This window comes from Catharus ustulatus, chromosome 2, assembly GCF_009819885.2.
Source record: "Catharus ustulatus isolate bCatUst1 chromosome 2, bCatUst1.pri.v2, whole genome shotgun sequence".
Lineage (NCBI taxonomy): Eukaryota > Metazoa > Chordata > Aves > Passeriformes > Turdidae > Catharus > Catharus ustulatus.
In genome coordinates, this window is record NC_046222.1 from 104,549,090 (window position 1) to 104,567,198 (window position 18,109).

The 18,109-nt window shown below is 37.2% G+C and overlaps 1 protein-coding gene across 3 annotated transcripts in view; it reads left to right on the forward strand.

The window, feature by feature from the left end:
• WWC3 (WWC family member 3) overlaps nt 1-18,109 on the forward strand; it is a 98,418-nt gene that overhangs the window by 57,870 nt on the left and 22,439 nt on the right. For all 3 annotated transcript variants that reach the window (XM_033051813.2, XM_033051811.2, XM_033051812.2), the window contains 5 exons: nt 152-301; nt 2,319-2,392; nt 11,119-11,361; nt 14,128-14,217; nt 15,345-15,919. In XM_033051813.2, coding sequence (XP_032907704.1) covers nt 152-301; nt 2,319-2,392; nt 11,119-11,361; nt 14,128-14,217; nt 15,345-15,919 — 1,132 coding nt within the window. The remainder of the gene's footprint in view (nt 1-151; nt 302-2,318; nt 2,393-11,118; nt 11,362-14,127; nt 14,218-15,344; nt 15,920-18,109) is intronic.

The window sequence follows — 18,109 nt, forward strand, 5'->3', positions numbered from 1 at the left end:
TTACACAGCAATGAATTTTACTTTCTGTAAATATCTCCGTATAGGCAAGCTACCAGTCTTTTAAAACAATTAAAAAATTTGTTTTCTCTTATTAAAAAGTATTATAAAATCACTTTTTTTCTAATATTTTTAAATATGTCTTCTCCTTTAGAGCCTGGCCAAATTAACAGATGGATTCAGGAATAGCTGTTGTATTACAGATTCCCTGCAGGATCTCCAGCACAATTCTAGTTCACTCAGTGACTCCTGTTTACCTCAACAACACTGTGATGCTTGTTCTCAGACTGACATCACTGGAGAGGTATGTGAGTGTTCCTATGCGAAACATTTGCTGTACAAAATTAGCTGCTTTTGAACTATAGCGATACAGTGTTATTTACTCTTTCAATTTAAGAGGTGTTGGCTGGAGCAGAAGGAAAAATCCAGAGCATTACTAGTGGTGAGGGAGTTGCATTTGCTTGTTGTTTCCACTGTTTGCAAGCTGTGGGCTTGGTGGTTCTGCTGCTGGAGTGTGGCACAGGGATGCAGGAGCATGCTTGCAAGCAGAGACTGGTAAAATCAGTTCCTGGACTCAGCCAACCCAGCAGAGTGCTTCTTGCATTACCACTTTGGTGGCTGCAGGTTCATCTTGGAGTAACAGCTCTTGCTTAAGTGTCCATGGACCTCTTCTCTTCATATTCCCAGCTCTGAATTACTGATACTTGTAATGAGACAGGAAGGAGGAAAATTCTTCAGCCAGCTTGAAGCTGCAGTAGTGATATGATTTTGCATGAGATGTTAGCATTGTGGTAGTAGTGATAGCTGTGTATTTTTTACATTTTTTTTCATCTTTTTTTATCATATACATTGAAGATGTGTAGTAGATATCTGCTCCTTTCCTCTAAGACAAGGGAAGTATTTGTTATTCTCAAAGTATTTTTCTTAATCAGCAAAACTTGTGATGTCTGTTATACCTTTGTGCTCAAATATGCCCTTAAATATGATATTTATCATATTTATGACATTTTTAGAAGAACATACTCGCATTCCTTGGAAATGGTTCCATCTGAATGAAATTGTGTGCTCCAAATAATAATAAGTAAAAATTTGGCTTGCACCAGTACTATGGCAACCCAGCTGTTGATCCGTAATAAATGCCTCTATGGATGACTGACGCCAAAGCAAGAAGGAAACTTGTTTGCAGTTTGTTAGTAGTTTAGATGTTACTTTACATTTAGTTAAAATAACCTCTTTGTTGACTTTATCATCCTGTTTCTCATCTATTACAATCTTCCTTGACTACTGGCTAGTTGCCAGATTGGATGTCTCCAGAGGGTCCCTTACAGAAGAGGAAATCTTGTTTTTGAGAAGATAGACCCTTCAAGAATCTAAGAAAACTGAACTAATGCTAGGCTGTCTTTCAGGGTGTTATGCAGATGGTGCCTTTGGGGTGTCATTTTTCAGATGAGTGGTGGATAGGATTATGGAATTCTGAAACAAATTACCCAAAGGGGCATTTTCCCATTCGCAGCACACAATCCAAGTACACTGTGTAAATTATATTTATCACATATAGGCTTTTTGTAAGAGAAACAAAAGTACATAATTATCTGAACTATTGTAAGTGCCATGTGAGTAGAAAAGGGGTGGAGTTTTTACCGTGGGATGATGGAGACAGAAAAAGCAGCAGCTAGAGGAGAACTCCAGAGGTGCAGCAATCCACTTGTATGGGAACTTAGGTTTTAACTATTAGACCACACACAGACTTTTGAGAAGGGAAGTGCTAATGCCCTAAAATAGAAATTGCTGTAGAAACACTATGCAGTAGGAGTTGCTATATAAATGCATATTTTACAACTGCTTCAACGATCAGGTGGGGTTTTTTTGTACTAATGTTTAAAATGCGCTAATGTTGTAAGTGCTGGGTAACACATCGCAGTAGGGAATGTAATCTGAATTGCTTCTAATAAAGGTATTCATAAAACAGCTATATCAAGAAGCAAAATATTTCAATTAAAACACTCCTTGTCTTTTAGACTTGGATAAAGTTGAAAAGCTTTGGCCGTTCATCAATGATTCAATCTGCTAACCCTTGATTTCCAGATTAATAATTTATTGAAAGGGCTTATTTATCTTCTCTACTTTTAGCAATAAATTAGTTTTGCATTTCTAAGGCATAAAATTGATTTTTTTATTATGTTATTACTTAAATCATAGGGGTTTCTTTAGTGAGTCCAGTAAGGAAGATTAATTTATCCCTTTTTTTATTGTGATGAGAGAGTTTTTAACTTGTTTCTTCCTTTCTTTTTCCTCCTCTCCTTGCTCTTCAACTCTGCAAGTTTGGGTTTGACGACAAAACAAGACTTGTAGACAAAGTAAGGCTGAACTGGCAATATGAAGAGGCCAAGAAAAGGTAATTAGAGAGAAATCTATTTGTTTTACATATACTTTTGTGATTGAACTGGAACCAGCCTCCTAGCTGAAATGTCTTTGGGAAGACTAGTTTGCTCTCTATTGAGTAGTTCACAGATAATGAAAGCTTAGGTAAGTACAAGGCTTTATCGTAAGATTGTTATATTTGTTTGCAGAGATAAAGCTAAATGTCAGCCCTGTTTCATACTTGTATAAACACAAAATCGTAGTGGTTCAATTAAACTGTTTTTTCACCCTCTTTCTCAAACCCAGATATAAACTGTCTTTAAACTTACACTTATCAGCCTGGTCTGTCAGGATACCCAAGCTTTGCATACCTGTGTCATAAGTTCAGTGTACTGAAGCCATGAAGAGGAAAGAATGCAGAATTTCATGTGAGATAAAGGAAGATGTTCAGAGCTGAACAAAAGGGTACATAAAAATTAAGGTTGAAATTGGAAAAAATCTGATAAAAATATTACTTGAAATAGATTGATTTTTCACTAAGTCCTTCAGTCTAAATGCTTATTGTAAGTATTTCTCCTGTGGAGGCCAGTCTTGCAGTGTTTTTTCATGGGTTTATAGAAGTTTTAGAAGTACTATCTACTTGAATATTTTAGCGGGTCCTTATTGAACCTCATTGTTTTCAAATTATCTACCACATTCAGGACAATAGTGTGGGTACAGATGATTGCTTGAACTCAGTAAATTAATGCACTTATGATTATTTTGATTTGTACTGTTAGAATATTCTGTTACTGAATTTGACTGACACTTAAAAGATTCAATATAGTTAACTTAAAAAACTGTAATTTTAACATTTGGATAAATTAGGATTTCTTTTTCTTTTCAATGTGTTCTATTCTACCAGTGTTTTACATCTCTCAGAAAAAGAGTTAGAAAAAGAAGTTCAATTCTTTTACCTCTTTTTTTCATATCATGGTGCCTTTTTTGGGGGGGTGGAATCTAATGCTGTCACATGTCGTGGCAGAAATTGGAAGTTTATAGGCAGTACACCATTTTGTTGTTCTTGGAAAATTTACCCATGTTTGGACCGAACACAGGCTTCAAAAAATTAAGTTGATATAGACAAGTTAGATAAACACAGCTAAATCTTCAGGATTTGTAACTTGAATGGAAGTCTGCATTGTACATACTATGTGTAAATACCAGTGATGGTTACCTAATAAAGATCAAATAATTGGGGAAAAAAAAGAACAAAACAAGATCAATGTATCAATGTCCTGTTTGCTCACAACCTAAGTTAGCACTTAATCCAGTGATAATTTAGTGACTTACAGTTGCTGAAAGAAGAATGATAGAATTTAGTTTTATACTGTTCAGTTTAACAGAACCACTGATGCTGTGAAGATTGTATTAAAATGTTTTTAGTTCAGCTTTCTGACATGGCTTTTCTGTGTTTTTCAAAACAATTCTCTTCTTATTTGTTTATTACAGGGAAAAGATGATGTTTTTTGGAGGTGGTGAAGAGGTGTTGAGTGTTTATGGGTTAATTTTCTTTTTTTTTAGTAGCAAAGCATTTTTCAGCTGGAAATGCCGAACATTTGTTTCTGCATGGAATGCAGTATTTCTGAACATCAGAAGTGAGCTGGTGTTTGATCTTAATTAAGTGTAGAAAATCTGAGTAACTAACCTTCCAACTAGAGAGTGGTGTTTGCAGTAAGAGTAGTTTTGCTTTCCCAGGATAGCAGCTCTGACAATGGTCTGTTATTTAGCAAAAGCATGTTAGTTGCTTTAAAAGAGTAGCCTTATTCTGTCCAGTATGCTGTACGGAAGTAATCAGCTTTCAGCTTTTGAGTGGAACTGCACAAAGCTCATTGCCCCTACCAGTTATCTCTGTGGTTGCATTCTTCATTTATCATGCATTCCTTCCCCTTAGCTTGCTGGCATTTCTGTAGGGCTTTTGTCTCTACTAAATATCTTTGTGTTCGTTCTCCCTTGGCTGGTGAAATATCTACTGTTACTGCACAGTGTGGGTGACGGAATGTGCTGCGATGGATTAAATCTACAAAGTAGAAAATTAAAATGCTACACTATGTCACAACTGTAAGGCAGTATATTGTGATTGCTTGCTTGTCAAGTGGGTGTGGAAACATACAGCAAGTGAGTACAACAGACAGACTTTAAATGGGAGACTTAAAATGCACAGTAGGAAAAAAGTGTGTCTTTTCCCTAAAGGGAAAGCACGAAAAAAGCCCCACAAACTGAACGACAGTGTTGCATTTTAGTTGCTTATGTGAATCTAGCCATATATAAGCAGAATATTTGTCAGATGTAGTAAAAAGTCTTTAAAAATTAAAATATGTTCTCTATATATGGAGTCTAAGCAAGGAAATGCAGTGCTGGGATTTTTGAGTGAACTGTCTGAGGAATTCAGGAGATGAGACCCAGTGATTGCAGAAGAGTTGGCTTGCAATCCAAAAATATCCCACCTCCCTTATAAAGGATAATTTCATTTAATTCCTCCTTCAAAAATCTTCCTGATTGCTGAATGATTTGGTCTTTGCATAAAGCAAGACATTCACATAGCTTTTTTCCCCTGATCACTTTCCCACTGGAAGGAAGTTGGATGATTTTCAATTTAATTTTTCCCATGGGTATTTCACATGTTGTACACTTTGGGTTCTGACATTTCCAGCACACTGAAGAAGAGATCCTCTCCCCTGTTTCTGATCTAGGCTCTTGGAGGAGTTTTGTAAATTCTACTTTTTAACTCACCAATCATGTTGAAAGGAGGCTCAATCACTTTTCTTCCACTCTGTACTCTTCTCCCTCCTGCATTGTTTCTAAATAAACTGTACCTTATTTCCATGAAATTTCTCCTCTCAGATCTGCCAGTGTGGCCCTCCAGAGAAGTAGGAGGGGGGGAGGAAGGACAGTCTTTTTGAACAGACAGCCCCAAGCTGCCTGGATAAATACTGTTTTTAGTTTCACTTGCTGTTTCAGTGAGACCATCTCTCATGAAAGCATTGGCACACTGGAAAGTGTACCCCTCAAGCACTTTTCTGAATACACTGCTTCATAGCACAAGAAATCAAAAGCAAATTATTTTTCTTTGATAACTCTTAAATTGTGCAGTTTGTTAGAATGACTATATGAAGTCCATTAGCAAATGTTTGTGAAATATCGTTGCTTCAGTGCCTCATATCCAGTGAAGTGTGTTAAACGGTTGATGAAAAATACTCCCTCCGATAAGAAGCAACAAAAGTTTTAACTGTGGTGGTTTTTTTTGTTTGTTTTTTGGGTTTTTTTAATAGTCCAGTCTGATGGTAGCTAACTTTAATGAACTAATACATTCAAACATCTTCAATCAGCTTGCCTAGTTTGGGTAGTATTTATTTGTATCTTCTGTAAATTTGAATTCAGTTCTTTCTGTTCAGTATAGTTTGTTGCAAACTTGTCTCATTTCCAACATTAAATTTCAGCTGGGCCTTTAAAATCACTAGCATAAGCAGAAGTGTGTCAATGCAATTTGTGCTTACTGTGACAAAGTACACGTTGATAGGATATTGACAGCAACATTCCAGTACTAATATAATAACATAGTAAAATATTTTCCTTTCAAAATTTATCTTGTATAGGCAGGTTTCAAGGTATAATTACCTAATCTCTAGTGAAATTCAGTGGATTTGTATGCTTTATTCTGATCAACTAATCTGAAAATCTGATTCACGGATGAAATAATGTTTTTGATATCACGTAAATACTTGACTCAGCTAAACCTAAATCTCCCAATGTTGGTTTTTAAACATAAAACATTTTTTTTGGGTTTTAAAGGGAGCTTAGACATGCTTTTGAACTTCTTTAAGGTTTTTTATTATTTCACCTGTGTTTTTGGGAAAACTTGCTTTTAGCAGATTTTTGCAATTTTCCTGAAATCTGCAAAATGCCAGTGGACTCCAATGGCTTCATGAGTTTCTTAAGCCAGTTTAAGACCTCGTTGTTATTGGATTAGTTGGGTTGTCAGGAAGGCTGGGTATTCAACAGAGCATGCTCGTGTTGTCTGCCAAAGCCACAGTGGCACATACTTGCAGGAACAGCCAAAATAGACACAGTGGAGAAATTTTGTGAACATTTGGCCGAGTTCCCCAGCTTCTTGTTCTTTCTTTTTCTTTCTTCATCTTTCTCTAGTGTTCCCCTCTTTGGATATAAGTCATAATCCACACTCGAGGGTCAGTAAATACCAGAAATGACCAAGTTCTTACACCCTTCATTATGTCTTCAGTCCCGCAGCCACCTCCTTTGGGTATTGTGTATGGGAGATACTCCTGTTACCTGAAGTGCCAAGAAAACTGGGTCCAATTACAAGCCTAGAGAAAAGAGTAAGCAGGGCTGATTTATGTGATCTTAATTAGCCACTGTTCTCTTTCAAATCAAGACTGGAGTATTTTCTTTATTTTATCCCTGCTGATCTTCCAATACCACAGGTAGCAAAGGTCTCAGTTCTAAGAGTGGTATGGTATGTCAGCCAAAAGCCTAGGCATTTAAATGTAAAGGAGTATTGTTTGGTTTCCTTTCTTTTTTTCCCTTGTAGAATTCAGACCATGTTAAGTATGGAGAACAATGCCAACTGTAAGATACCCATACTTTGTCCATTTTATGAGCATGAATTAGTACCTTTGAATTGGTTCAGAATGTTTTTCTCTCCATGACACCTGTTTTGTTCATAATCTGAGTAAGAATCTAATATGGGGTAAATTGTAATTGTAAATCACTCATCTCACAATAAGTGACTTTTATTCACTTCTTATGATCTATTTAATAAATGTGCTCTTGAGCTCAGCAATACAACTTCATTAGTGCTGGGTTCAGATATCACCCATGAAAGTGATTTTCTGGACATTAACGCAATCTTTAAGGTTCCCCAGGTATTTTCAGTGACTGAAGGGTTGCCCTGTTTTGTTAGGGGGAGAGGGAGCTGTGTAGAGCTCTAATAATTCAGACATGCTACTAAATTTAAATAAATTGCATTTAATAAAATTTTGGAAATGCATCCCTTTTTTTCCCCCATTATGTAGTTTGTGTAGTAAACTACTGACTACTGATCTCCATCCTCATGCTGTGTTTGCATTATCTTGAGCGAGGCATCATTTTAGATACTTGGTGTGGCCATTTCAGCACAAGTGTGCCATTTCAAGTCAGTGAGATCATCATCAGGTTAAACCTTTGTCATCTCATCTGTGCCCCTCCCTTAACAGGAACTGTTAATGTTCATCTCCTTTCGAAATTTTTAAATGCTGAATTAAGCAGCAAGTTGGCCTGCCTACCTAGGGAACCAGTCATTTGATACCACCTACTCCAGAGAGGAATGGAAGCTCCTCAGCACTTGTTATGCAAGGATGGGAATGGGCAAAATGCCTGGAATGTTTATGGCTCCAAATTAACAGTTTTTTCCACAGGAATATGTTAAATTGCTGGATCAGAAGGGACCTCAGTATCTGGCATTAGGCCAGATAAAAGCACTCTTTTGCAGTGACTACAGTAAAAAAATAGTATCTTAAGAATACTCATTAGGAAGGAAAAATGTGTTAGAAAAACCAAGGCTTCATAAAGGATCCTAAATATTTTTTCCCCACTTTGGATTACAATCTATGTCAAGTCATTGATTTAAGTGGATGTTTTAAGGCAGGTTAGTGCACTGAATTTGACAACAGCCATTTTCTTCTGACACAGCAGCCATGAGAATGACTGGTGTAGTACAAGCATGAAGTCTGGCATAGGCAAGCATAATGAAATGGCTTATTTATGAATTTATTGTGATTGGAAGGAAAGTTCGTGTTTGAGGAGACAGATTGCAGTTACGGAACATACTTAAGAGGAATTTTTAGTAAATTCTGAGCATAACTAAACATGATTACTCAGATTTTTTATTTTTCATAATTTTGAATGAATGAGACCATAAAAGCCTTAAGGGTGTCTTCTAGCCAAGGAGATAAATATTAAAAAGTTTGTTACTGGTAGCTTCTTGGAAAAACTTACCATACAGAGGGAATCCCCAGTGGAAAGCAAGCAACAACATTGCCCCAAAACTTCAGTTCATTTGCAGGAAATAGGGGTTGCAGAAAACTGGCTAATTGGTGCTTCAACAGATTCCTGCATTATATAGTGCTTTGTATCTGGTTTTTCTTTGTGTAAAGGGAAAACTGTAGAAACAAGAAGAGCTAGCTAAGACTGTCAAGGGAATCAAAATAAACACCTAATCAGATTTTGGAACTCTTCAGTGATACAAATCTTTTCCACAGCAGTACTTTCCCCCCTTCAATAACAGTATAATTAAGTTATTGTATGAGAACTTCCTACTTTCAAAGTATCACCGTAACAGAAATTGGAGGGAAAAAACAAACTTTAAGCTGGAATGTCAGACACAAAGGGAGTTACGTGCTCTCAGCAAACTCAAGAGGGTAAATCAAAACCTCTGTTGTTTAGTGAAGGTGTTTTACTCTGCAGACAAGTAGAATCACTAATTTACTAGTACTGAAAGAGGGGGATCTCTTCCCTGATCATACTCTCTTCCTTGTTGTCTTCATTAGTGCTCATTTGCACCTGTGGTCTGCTTAACCAGCTCACCCTGCAATGTAAAAATAACTAGCGAAACAATTGAGAGTGTTAAAATGAAGGAAAGAGTCAGTCCTTCATCTGTCTTATGAAGAAACTTCAGAGAGACTTCAGATGAATCTCATCTTCTTTTGTCTGCAAGCTGTGTAAAATCTTATGAACACAATCAAATAGTCCAGGCTCATCTGATTCACACTCGCTTGCCAAGCTGTGATAACTTAATTGTACCGGAATTCTGTGATTCTGTTGAAAGGATCTTGAGCCCCTATTTGTTTCATTTGGCACTGAACACCTGAAAATTAAGCTGTATGTGCTTCAGGAGTGTTTACTGAATCTTTAACAGCAGAGCAGCCTGGGTAGCGGGGAGAGAAGGGTTCCTGACCCTGCTTGCTCTTCCTGGCCCTGACATTTGGTCAATGGGACGAGGTGTTCTTCAGGAAGCTGCATCTGGAATTCATGCACAATTGCTGAAGTGTGAAATATGTGGACTGTATGTATCGATCCACAATGGTGCTTTTAGTAGCTCTTGGCAGGAAGTTTGTTATTAATGCAAGGAGGAGGAAATGGTATTGAAGGGCTTGATTCTGCTTTACAAAAATGTAACATAATACCCAATTTCTTTACTTGCTGAAATGAAATCTAAGGTGTGTGTGGTGGAAATGACATGAAAATCTTATTCATATAGGTATGCAGTCACTGCAAAATTACTTATATTGATAGTTTATTCCATTCCCCTGATAATAAGATGGCCAAATACTTCCCAGATGTCAGTAGGAGATAAACCTTACTGCATGAGGGTTTTTTTCAGACAGGGGAAGTGTTGCCATTGTCATGTGTATGCATTTTCTTTTATTCATAATCACGTTAGCACACTGTGAATCTTCTGTTTGTGTGCTATGTGCCTTTTTTGTTATTAATTTTCTTTCTTACCAGATATTTTTGAAAATGACTATTTTAATCAAAACCAATGAACTATATCCCACTTTTATGGCTGGCTTAAAAGTGCTTTTATTTATTTATTTAAAGGGTAGTAATCTTGTAGAGGTACTGATCTTTCTTTCAATACTGCCATTTCAAAGAAGATGAAACTGAGATGTAAACTGCATAAATGTTGTACAGTTCTTAGAGTTTCAAATGCTCAAATATCAGAAAACTAGATTTTCTCTTACCTCCAATTTTAACTATTCTGTTCTAAAATGTCTAAATTTTCATTGCAAGACAAACATAAATACCTAGAAATACCCTCTTATGCCAAAAGAAACATATGTTAAACATCTAGCTTTAATGTTCTTGGTAATATTGATAAGAGTTTAAAATTTGTTTCTAAAAGAACATTTGCTTAAAATGTCAACTGGGGAATTACTCTTAAAACTGTTGTTTCAAGTAATGGTACAGCATACTGAGATACAAGAAACTACTTTTAACTATAAAGCATACTGGAGAAAAAACCCAAGTTAGCTTATTTAATTGCATATTTTTATGATAGATTAATCTAAAACCACTTGTATTTTGTAACCAGTAAATCTTTTTCCAGACTGATGTTTCTGTTTTAATGGCAGCTTTAAAATTTTGTTGTCATTTAGGGTAGCCTAATATTTTCAGCCCCTTGAACCATTCCTCTACGAGGTGGAACATGATTGTGTGGACCTGTTGTTGCTGGTTAAGTGTCTCACCTTCAGCTTCTTCAAATTCTTACTGCACTTTTGAAATCTCAATTGAAGATCTGATTATAGAAGAATGAGGAATGAAAAAATGTTCCTCAACTGTCCAGGCAGTAAACTTGAGCTCTGAAATATTAATTGATTTATTACAAAATGAGAAAGCTGTGAAGACAGGTATTGTCTAGATAGTAGATAAAAGCACTGCAGTTCTCACACATCTACACATGTAGGAACACTTGCAGTTGTTTTACTGTTTTAAAAAGGCACAAAACAATTAAAAAAACCCTAAAACCAGCCAACCAACCAAAACCCTCCAAAAACAAGCCCACCCCAAATCCCAGAAACAAATAATCCTCCCAAACCCCTCTAAATTTTCTTGATTTGATATTTAGAAGAAGAAAGGCACAGGCATCAACAGGCTTCACATTTTGATATTTTTCCTCTTGTCTTTCTCTTCTGCATTTTGAAATATATTTTCCCTCTTGTAAAGAGTTTCGAATATACAACAGCAGCTGGCCTTGCTGGATAATGAATCCTGGCCAGGAATGGCTGAAGCGGACAGGGACCGTCTTCAGCTCATCAAAGAGAAGGAGGCTCTTCTTCAGGAGCTGCAGCTCATCAGTCAGCAGAGACGATCCCCAGAAGACATTGCACGTTTGGAGGAAGAAAAAAGACGCTTGGAGGATGAAATTCAGCGAGCTCGAGCAACATCTGCCCATGGGGCCACTGAAAGGTTTGGGAACTTGAATTGTTTTCTTCACTATTGTGACACCTATATTGGTAGCTTCAAAAGGAAGAGTAGGGAATTTAATTGTATTTAAGGAAAAAGTAAGTTACTAGAGAAATTTAGTTTCAGAAAAGGAGAAGACTGCTCCTGTCACTATTTAATTCTATCTGTCTTGAACTTTTCTGAAGCAGAGTTGCGGAGATGTCAACTAGTTAGTTTTCCTTTCATTCATCTAAAAATTCTGAATAGGAAGAAGAAATCTGAATAGAATCTTGAAAGATGCTTGGAATAGGTCTGAGTGATACTGTCTGATAACAGAGACCTGAATAACAGTACCTGGATAGTGAAAGATTTTTCTGTTCTTTGCAGTGGAGTAGTAGTCATCTCCAAAAGCATCAGAACAAAGATCCTTTGCTATATTTAGTGTCTGCCTTAGAACAGGAAAGTTAAATGATTGTGTTTTTGCTGCTTTTTATATACAATATTTCCTTTTCATTTGCAATCTCAGCAGTGGGAACACATCCCAGTTCTGACATTTAGAGAACACAGTAAGCAAAGTCATTATTGAAAACTTAAAAATCAAGTTATATGTAAAATAAACAACCCAGAAACATATTAGTGGAAACAGTGTTTATTTCAAACTTGCCTAGCTTTTCCTGTAGCCAGAGAAAAGGATAAAACCTCTTAATCTCTTTTTACCATGCACTGCTTCCAGTGAAAGCAAGAAACTGCTTGTTCTTGCTTCTCATAAGTAGTGGTAAAACCTCAGCTTTGACACTTCAGGAAAACCTACAAGAAACAGCTTTTATGTAATCTGTGTAAAGGTTAATATTTACATAATTAAGACACTTTAAAAATATTTGAAAATACTTTCCATATACAGATTTTGACAACAGTTTCTTTGAAAATGCTTATTTCAGACAATGAATTTAAGCAATAAATAGAAAATTCACAGCCAGCCTACAGGTTAATGTAATATATTTTGCAATTTTTGCCATATTGTTACATTGGCTTTCCAGCTTAAACTGACAGAAAAGGGAGTTCACTTTACTCTGTCATGTAGTAAGTTTTATTTGTTATTTTTGGGCTCTCATGTTAGGTAGTGCATACTGTATTGGCAAGAAGGCCAAGCTATTTTTCTGTGGAGTTCATGCTGTGGAAACCAGCATTCCACTGTGGTACTTGATATTTCAAATGCTAGCAGAAAGTTGAGCAGAAGTTAGAATAATACTGATGGGCACTGTGTTTTTGTATAACAAATTGGAGGAAAGCTTAACTATTAGTAGCCCTGATTTATTGGTTTTTTGTTTGTTTTAGACTTAGAAATAACCAAAAATATTCCTAATTCTGCTTTCGTATTTCCACTTTGTTTGAATTGTGGAACACAAAGATGTTTCTTTCTTAAATAATTAAAGGCACTGAGTTATTAAAATGAAGTTAAAATCTGTATGACAGAGGTGGGGGTTTTGTTGTTTTTTATTTTTGTTATAATGTTATTTTTGTTAAGATTGGCTGACAGCCTTAGCTGGAGGCATTTCTTAGCTTTTAGCACAGGTACCTACTGTGCAGCATTGATCACTGTGGAGTGTAGGTTCCTAAGTTTGTTTTTTACAATAGATGGTGTGAATATCTCTGCTTTCCTCTGCAAGCTTTTGAATCAGTTAAGTTTCTTGTGTCCATTTGTCCTTTTCTTTTGGTTCCTGCATGCAGTGCCTATATGGTGTAAGTTTGCATAGCTGAGCTGCTGCCTTCCTTCTGCCACTAGTTAATCTGGTCTGGGGTGCACAAAGGCACGAGAAAAGCCTGAGAACTACTGTTCTATTTAGGAGAACTCCCTGTCTGTTGATTTTTAATTCCTGTTCAGTAACATGTTGAATTCTAAAAGCCTTGCAACTCAGGAAGGTCTGAAGCAGTCTAATAACTTTGATCTGCTTTCTCCACACCGTCTGTCAGAATCTCCTTTTCCAGCCACCTTATGATGCAGGGCTGGAACTGTAACTTTCCTGGACATACAAAATGTACAACACAAACTAGAATAGTACCTTGATATTATCTTGAAGTTCAGTGGTTTGGCTTGGAAAAACAAAACATCAGGAATATAGGATCCAGAAAAAGAGTCGATAGCAGATAAAAACCTATTTTAAAAAATTTTAATAATGTTAGAAAACTGAATTTAAGGTATAGATGTATTGGATTGATGGCATTAAAGCTCCATTCCATTTGTATTGTGGCAGCAGCATGAGATGTTTTTCTCATAACGTAGTAGTCAAGATGCTGTATCACCTGCATAAATATAATGATAAGTGAATGCACCTAAAACATATAGAATAAAACCTTAAATTTTACATTTCTTTTTATCTTTGAAATTGTCTAATTGTCTTGGAATACTTTTTTTGTGACAAGGTAGAAGGGCATAGTATTTTGATAGCTGAGTCATGTTGATGCAAGAGAAAAAAAAATCTTGTAGATTCTAATATTTTTACCTAGGACTTCTTATGACTTTGCTAGTTGCTGTAATATATTTTCAGCATCATGACTCTTACATTGTGCTTCAGTTATTTTTCTTGTCTGGGAATTCTCCTGGAGTCTTGGTTCTTGTGTTCTTGCTGAAATTACCATCACTGCCTATGAGCAGCATAAATTAAAACTTTTCATTAAACAGTGCAACTTTTTTAATATTACAAGCTTCAATGCCTTGATGTTTTTCCACTTGGGAAGCTCCTAGCACTACTGTGATGAAGAAAATAGTAATCTGTATGTGTTTAATTATAGGATACTGTTACAGGAGAAGAGAAATTGTTTGCTTATGCAACTAGAAGAAGCTACACGTTTAACCTCATATTTACACTCCCAGTTAAAAAGGTAAGTTATGTAAAACCAGAAGGTTTTGAAGTAACTACAGCAGAGAAGAATATAAATAATGTATGAAGTTAATATTTTTATATTTCTGTGTATGTAGGCCAAATAAATTGATTTTTCACTACATTTATACACTTTGTAGAATGCAATGATTTGGATGGAGTTTTATAAATAGTATTAGTGATGGCTATTTGCGCTATGTTATTAAGTGTATCTGGGAATTTTATATTCTGAAATTCTGAAAAGGAGGTAAGTTCTTAAAATCTGTTGCAATATTGTTACACTTTTACTATGGGCAGATAGCATTCTTTTAAGGTCTGTGGGTTCTTAATATTCTGATACCTTCAAAGGTAGGGGGTTTTGATCCCTGGTAAGGTGACAAAATTTTGCTATTTAAATATGAGAATGTGTTAAGACCCCATCTGAAGTCCAGAATGTTTTGTATATTCACACTCACAGCTGCCTTTTGAGATGCAGCTCTTGGGGATTCCTCAGTTTAACACCACAGCGGCATCAAAAGCTCAGTTCCTGCTGAGTTCCTGTCTCACTTCATCTCTCTCTGGCACTAATACTCTTCTCCCTCTTAACTCAGAATGGTAAGAGGAAGTGGAATAGGATTCATCCTAAAGTCTATTTGTTTTGCATTGGAAAAACCTGTGAGAGTGAGGCTTACATAGCGATTTATTAGGACTTTGAAAATCCCTTTGCACTTCTTCTCCCTGGATTGTTTATGACCAGTCATTTATATAAATTTGAGCTGGATCATGGTAATATATCCTTCCTGGGTTTACACTGAGTTTACTGAACTAAAGCCTGTTTTAGCTCTTTTCTGCCAAATCACAGCTGTTTACATGTTGGAGGAAAGAGTAGATTTATCCTGTTGGACTGTTGTCTTCAGGCACTTGACCTTGATCTGGTTGTTGGATGAACTGTTCCAGTCATGGCTGTGCTTGAGACCAGGGCAAGAGACATGAGCTAGACTTCAAAATGCCAAATCATCTTTCTGTGTCACCATACTTGAATAGATGTAAAATTGCTTGTGTAATCTAGATTAACATTTTAGTGTCTGCATTGGTGGTTCTGATTATATTTGAAATAAAATTACATTTCTCTTTCTTTGCATGCTGTAGTCTGTCAGCTAGCACCCTCACCATGTCCTCTGGCAGCAGCAGGGGATCCCTGGCCTCCAGTCGAGGATCCTTGGCCTCCAGCAGAGGCTCCCTCAGCTCAGTCAGCTTCACGGACATCTATGGCCTTCCCCAGTATGACAAATCAGACAGCGTTACAGACTACGGGCAGCATTTGCGCTTTGACATCATTCCCTTCGAGTCTCTCACTAAGGATGTGCCCTATGCTGATCCCATTGGGCACTCGAATTTCAATAAGCAGCGGAGGTCTCTGGATACCCCGCAGTCCCTGGCATCCCTGTCATCGCGGTCCTCCTTGTCGTCATTGTCCCCTCCAAGCTCACCTCTGGACACCCCATTTCTCTCTGCATCACGAGATTCTCCATTGGCTCAGATGTCGGAAGGTTTTGAGGAGATGGCAGGAATAGGAGCTCTGGAAATGCTTAGGGCTCAGACCACAGCCCTGGGTGATGATGATGCACAAGGCACAAGCTCATCTCAGACGTCTGCTTACCCTCTGGACAATGAAGGGCTGCGAGAAATGGGACCACACCTGACTGCTGTCCAAACTGGTGGAGGTGAGTTGATGGATATTATTATTTTGTCACACTGTCTTAGAAAATGTCACACAGACCTAAGAATGCCAGCACAGTAGAGATTGTTCCTGAGTTAGGCTTATTTTACTACCGTGAGGTAAAAATTGCATGGTAGGTGTTATCTGCTACAGCCCAACCGAAACACAGGGAAATCCCCCAAATCCAAACTTTAGTTTTAGGGCAAAGAGATGAAAGAATAGAGAGATCCTTGTCAGTAGATCTTAAAACAGTGGTGAATTGACTGGGAGAAAGGGAATGGAATATAGACTTTCATTGAAACATGGCCTGTCAAGGACCTAGCAAGAATGAGTAAAGTATTAGTAAGAAAAAGTATGGGTTAGTTACTTCTGAGGTCCCCAGCTGTGCTCATGTTGCCTTTATTCTGACAATGGAAAGCAATACAAACCCAAGAGGGACAGGAAATAACCAACAACTATCCCCTACAAAAAAAACCCAATCACAAAACATGAGGTGATGCTTCTGACAGTGCTTGAAGGTTGGCTGACTACATGCTGAATTTGTACATACTCCAGCCGAGGTTCCCTTGTCCAAGTTCTGTGATGGAGCAGAAGCCACAGTGGCATAGCTGTCACGGGTGCATGGTGCACTCATGAGTAGGTGTTTCATCAGCAAAGGAACATCTTTTGTAGGGAATATGGGAGATGTTAGGTGTCTGCTTGGCTGGTTGTTTCTGAGCACCTGGGTGTGCTCTGATCTCAGAGGGATGATGGGTGCAGTTAAACAACACATGCACTGCTGAATTTTCCTTTCCTGCTGGACTGTCAAATTGATGGACTTGCTTTGGCTTGCCTTAGCAGAAGCTTCTGAAGCACTGCTGTTGAGAAACATAAATTAGAAAAATCAAAAGAAGAAACAGAAAACTTCTGAAAAAATGAAACAAAATTAAAAGCCTGAGTATACAGGAACATGATAAATTTTCTTTGAACCAAATGAAGAAATGCTCTTAATATGAAAAAGATAATCATGGTAACATTTTTGTGTGTTGACTTGCTCATTTCTTTAATAAAACCATATTAGTAGAGAAAGGCTTTTAGAGTTTAGTTTAATATTAAATCTTGTGAATCCCATCCCATGTCTATATCCATAATTCTGTTAGCATTGTGTAGAATGTTGCATTTGGGACTTATGATGTCAGGAATAATATGAAGTGTAACCAGAGAATGGATCATATTATCCTACCAAAATCTTATTTGTCAAGTGATAGTACAAAGGAACATTGATGGTATTTACAGAAAACCTTTCAGGTTTTTGTTTTTAAAAAGAAAACATTGCCTCAGTGCTAAAAAGCCTCTGTTGTTCAAGAGCATTTGAGTCTAGACTCTCCTACTTTCCTTAATGCAGCTAACACTGCCAGAAGATACTGCAGCAGAAGTTACTTTTACTAGCTGTAAACATTTCTAGTGCCCATATTGTAGCTTTCAGACCAAAATAAACAGAATTCCAGAGACCAGCATGAAAACTTGTGCTTAAATTAGTGCTGTGAAGAGGCTTCCTGAGGCTTTCTTTAAACCTCAAATCAGACCACAGCATGTCTTCAGCCATTGTGGTAAGTGAAAATGTCTAAGTAGTTCATTTATAGCTTGTATGTGTTTCCTAGAAGTGAAGGCCTAGTGTGAGGGCCTAGGCAGCAATACAGGATGAAGGGCAACTTCCTGCTTTGATTTTCCTTTTCTCAGTTATCTGCTGTGTTTCTACACATTTCACATTTGTCTGAAAACCTCTGTGTTTAATCTGCTGTCAGTGCTGCAGTGTCCTAGTCCAGAGGTTACAGCTTTTCTCCATGTACAACAGAGTATTTTATGTCACTTTTTGAGGAAGAATGTGTGGTTGAAAGGTAGCCAGGCTGCCTTATTTTGAGACTTTTTTGCTTTTATTATTTGCATTTGGAAACAATTTCTTAAAAAAATTTAACCTTTCTGATTTTTGCCTACTTTGAGTTCCGCACTCAGTAGCTGGTAGTTTGGAAGTGTAATGCAGCTGTTTGCAAGTAGAAGTTGGAAGTTTTGAAAGTATTTTGGTTTTGTACTCTTTTCCTGGAAGAACTGGATGGAGCATTCAGCTTGGATGCCAGAGCTAGGAGCTCACAGATGCTGGGGGTTTTGGGTTTCTCTGAGGGACCATGCACTGTGCCCTACTGCTGCCACCCGATGG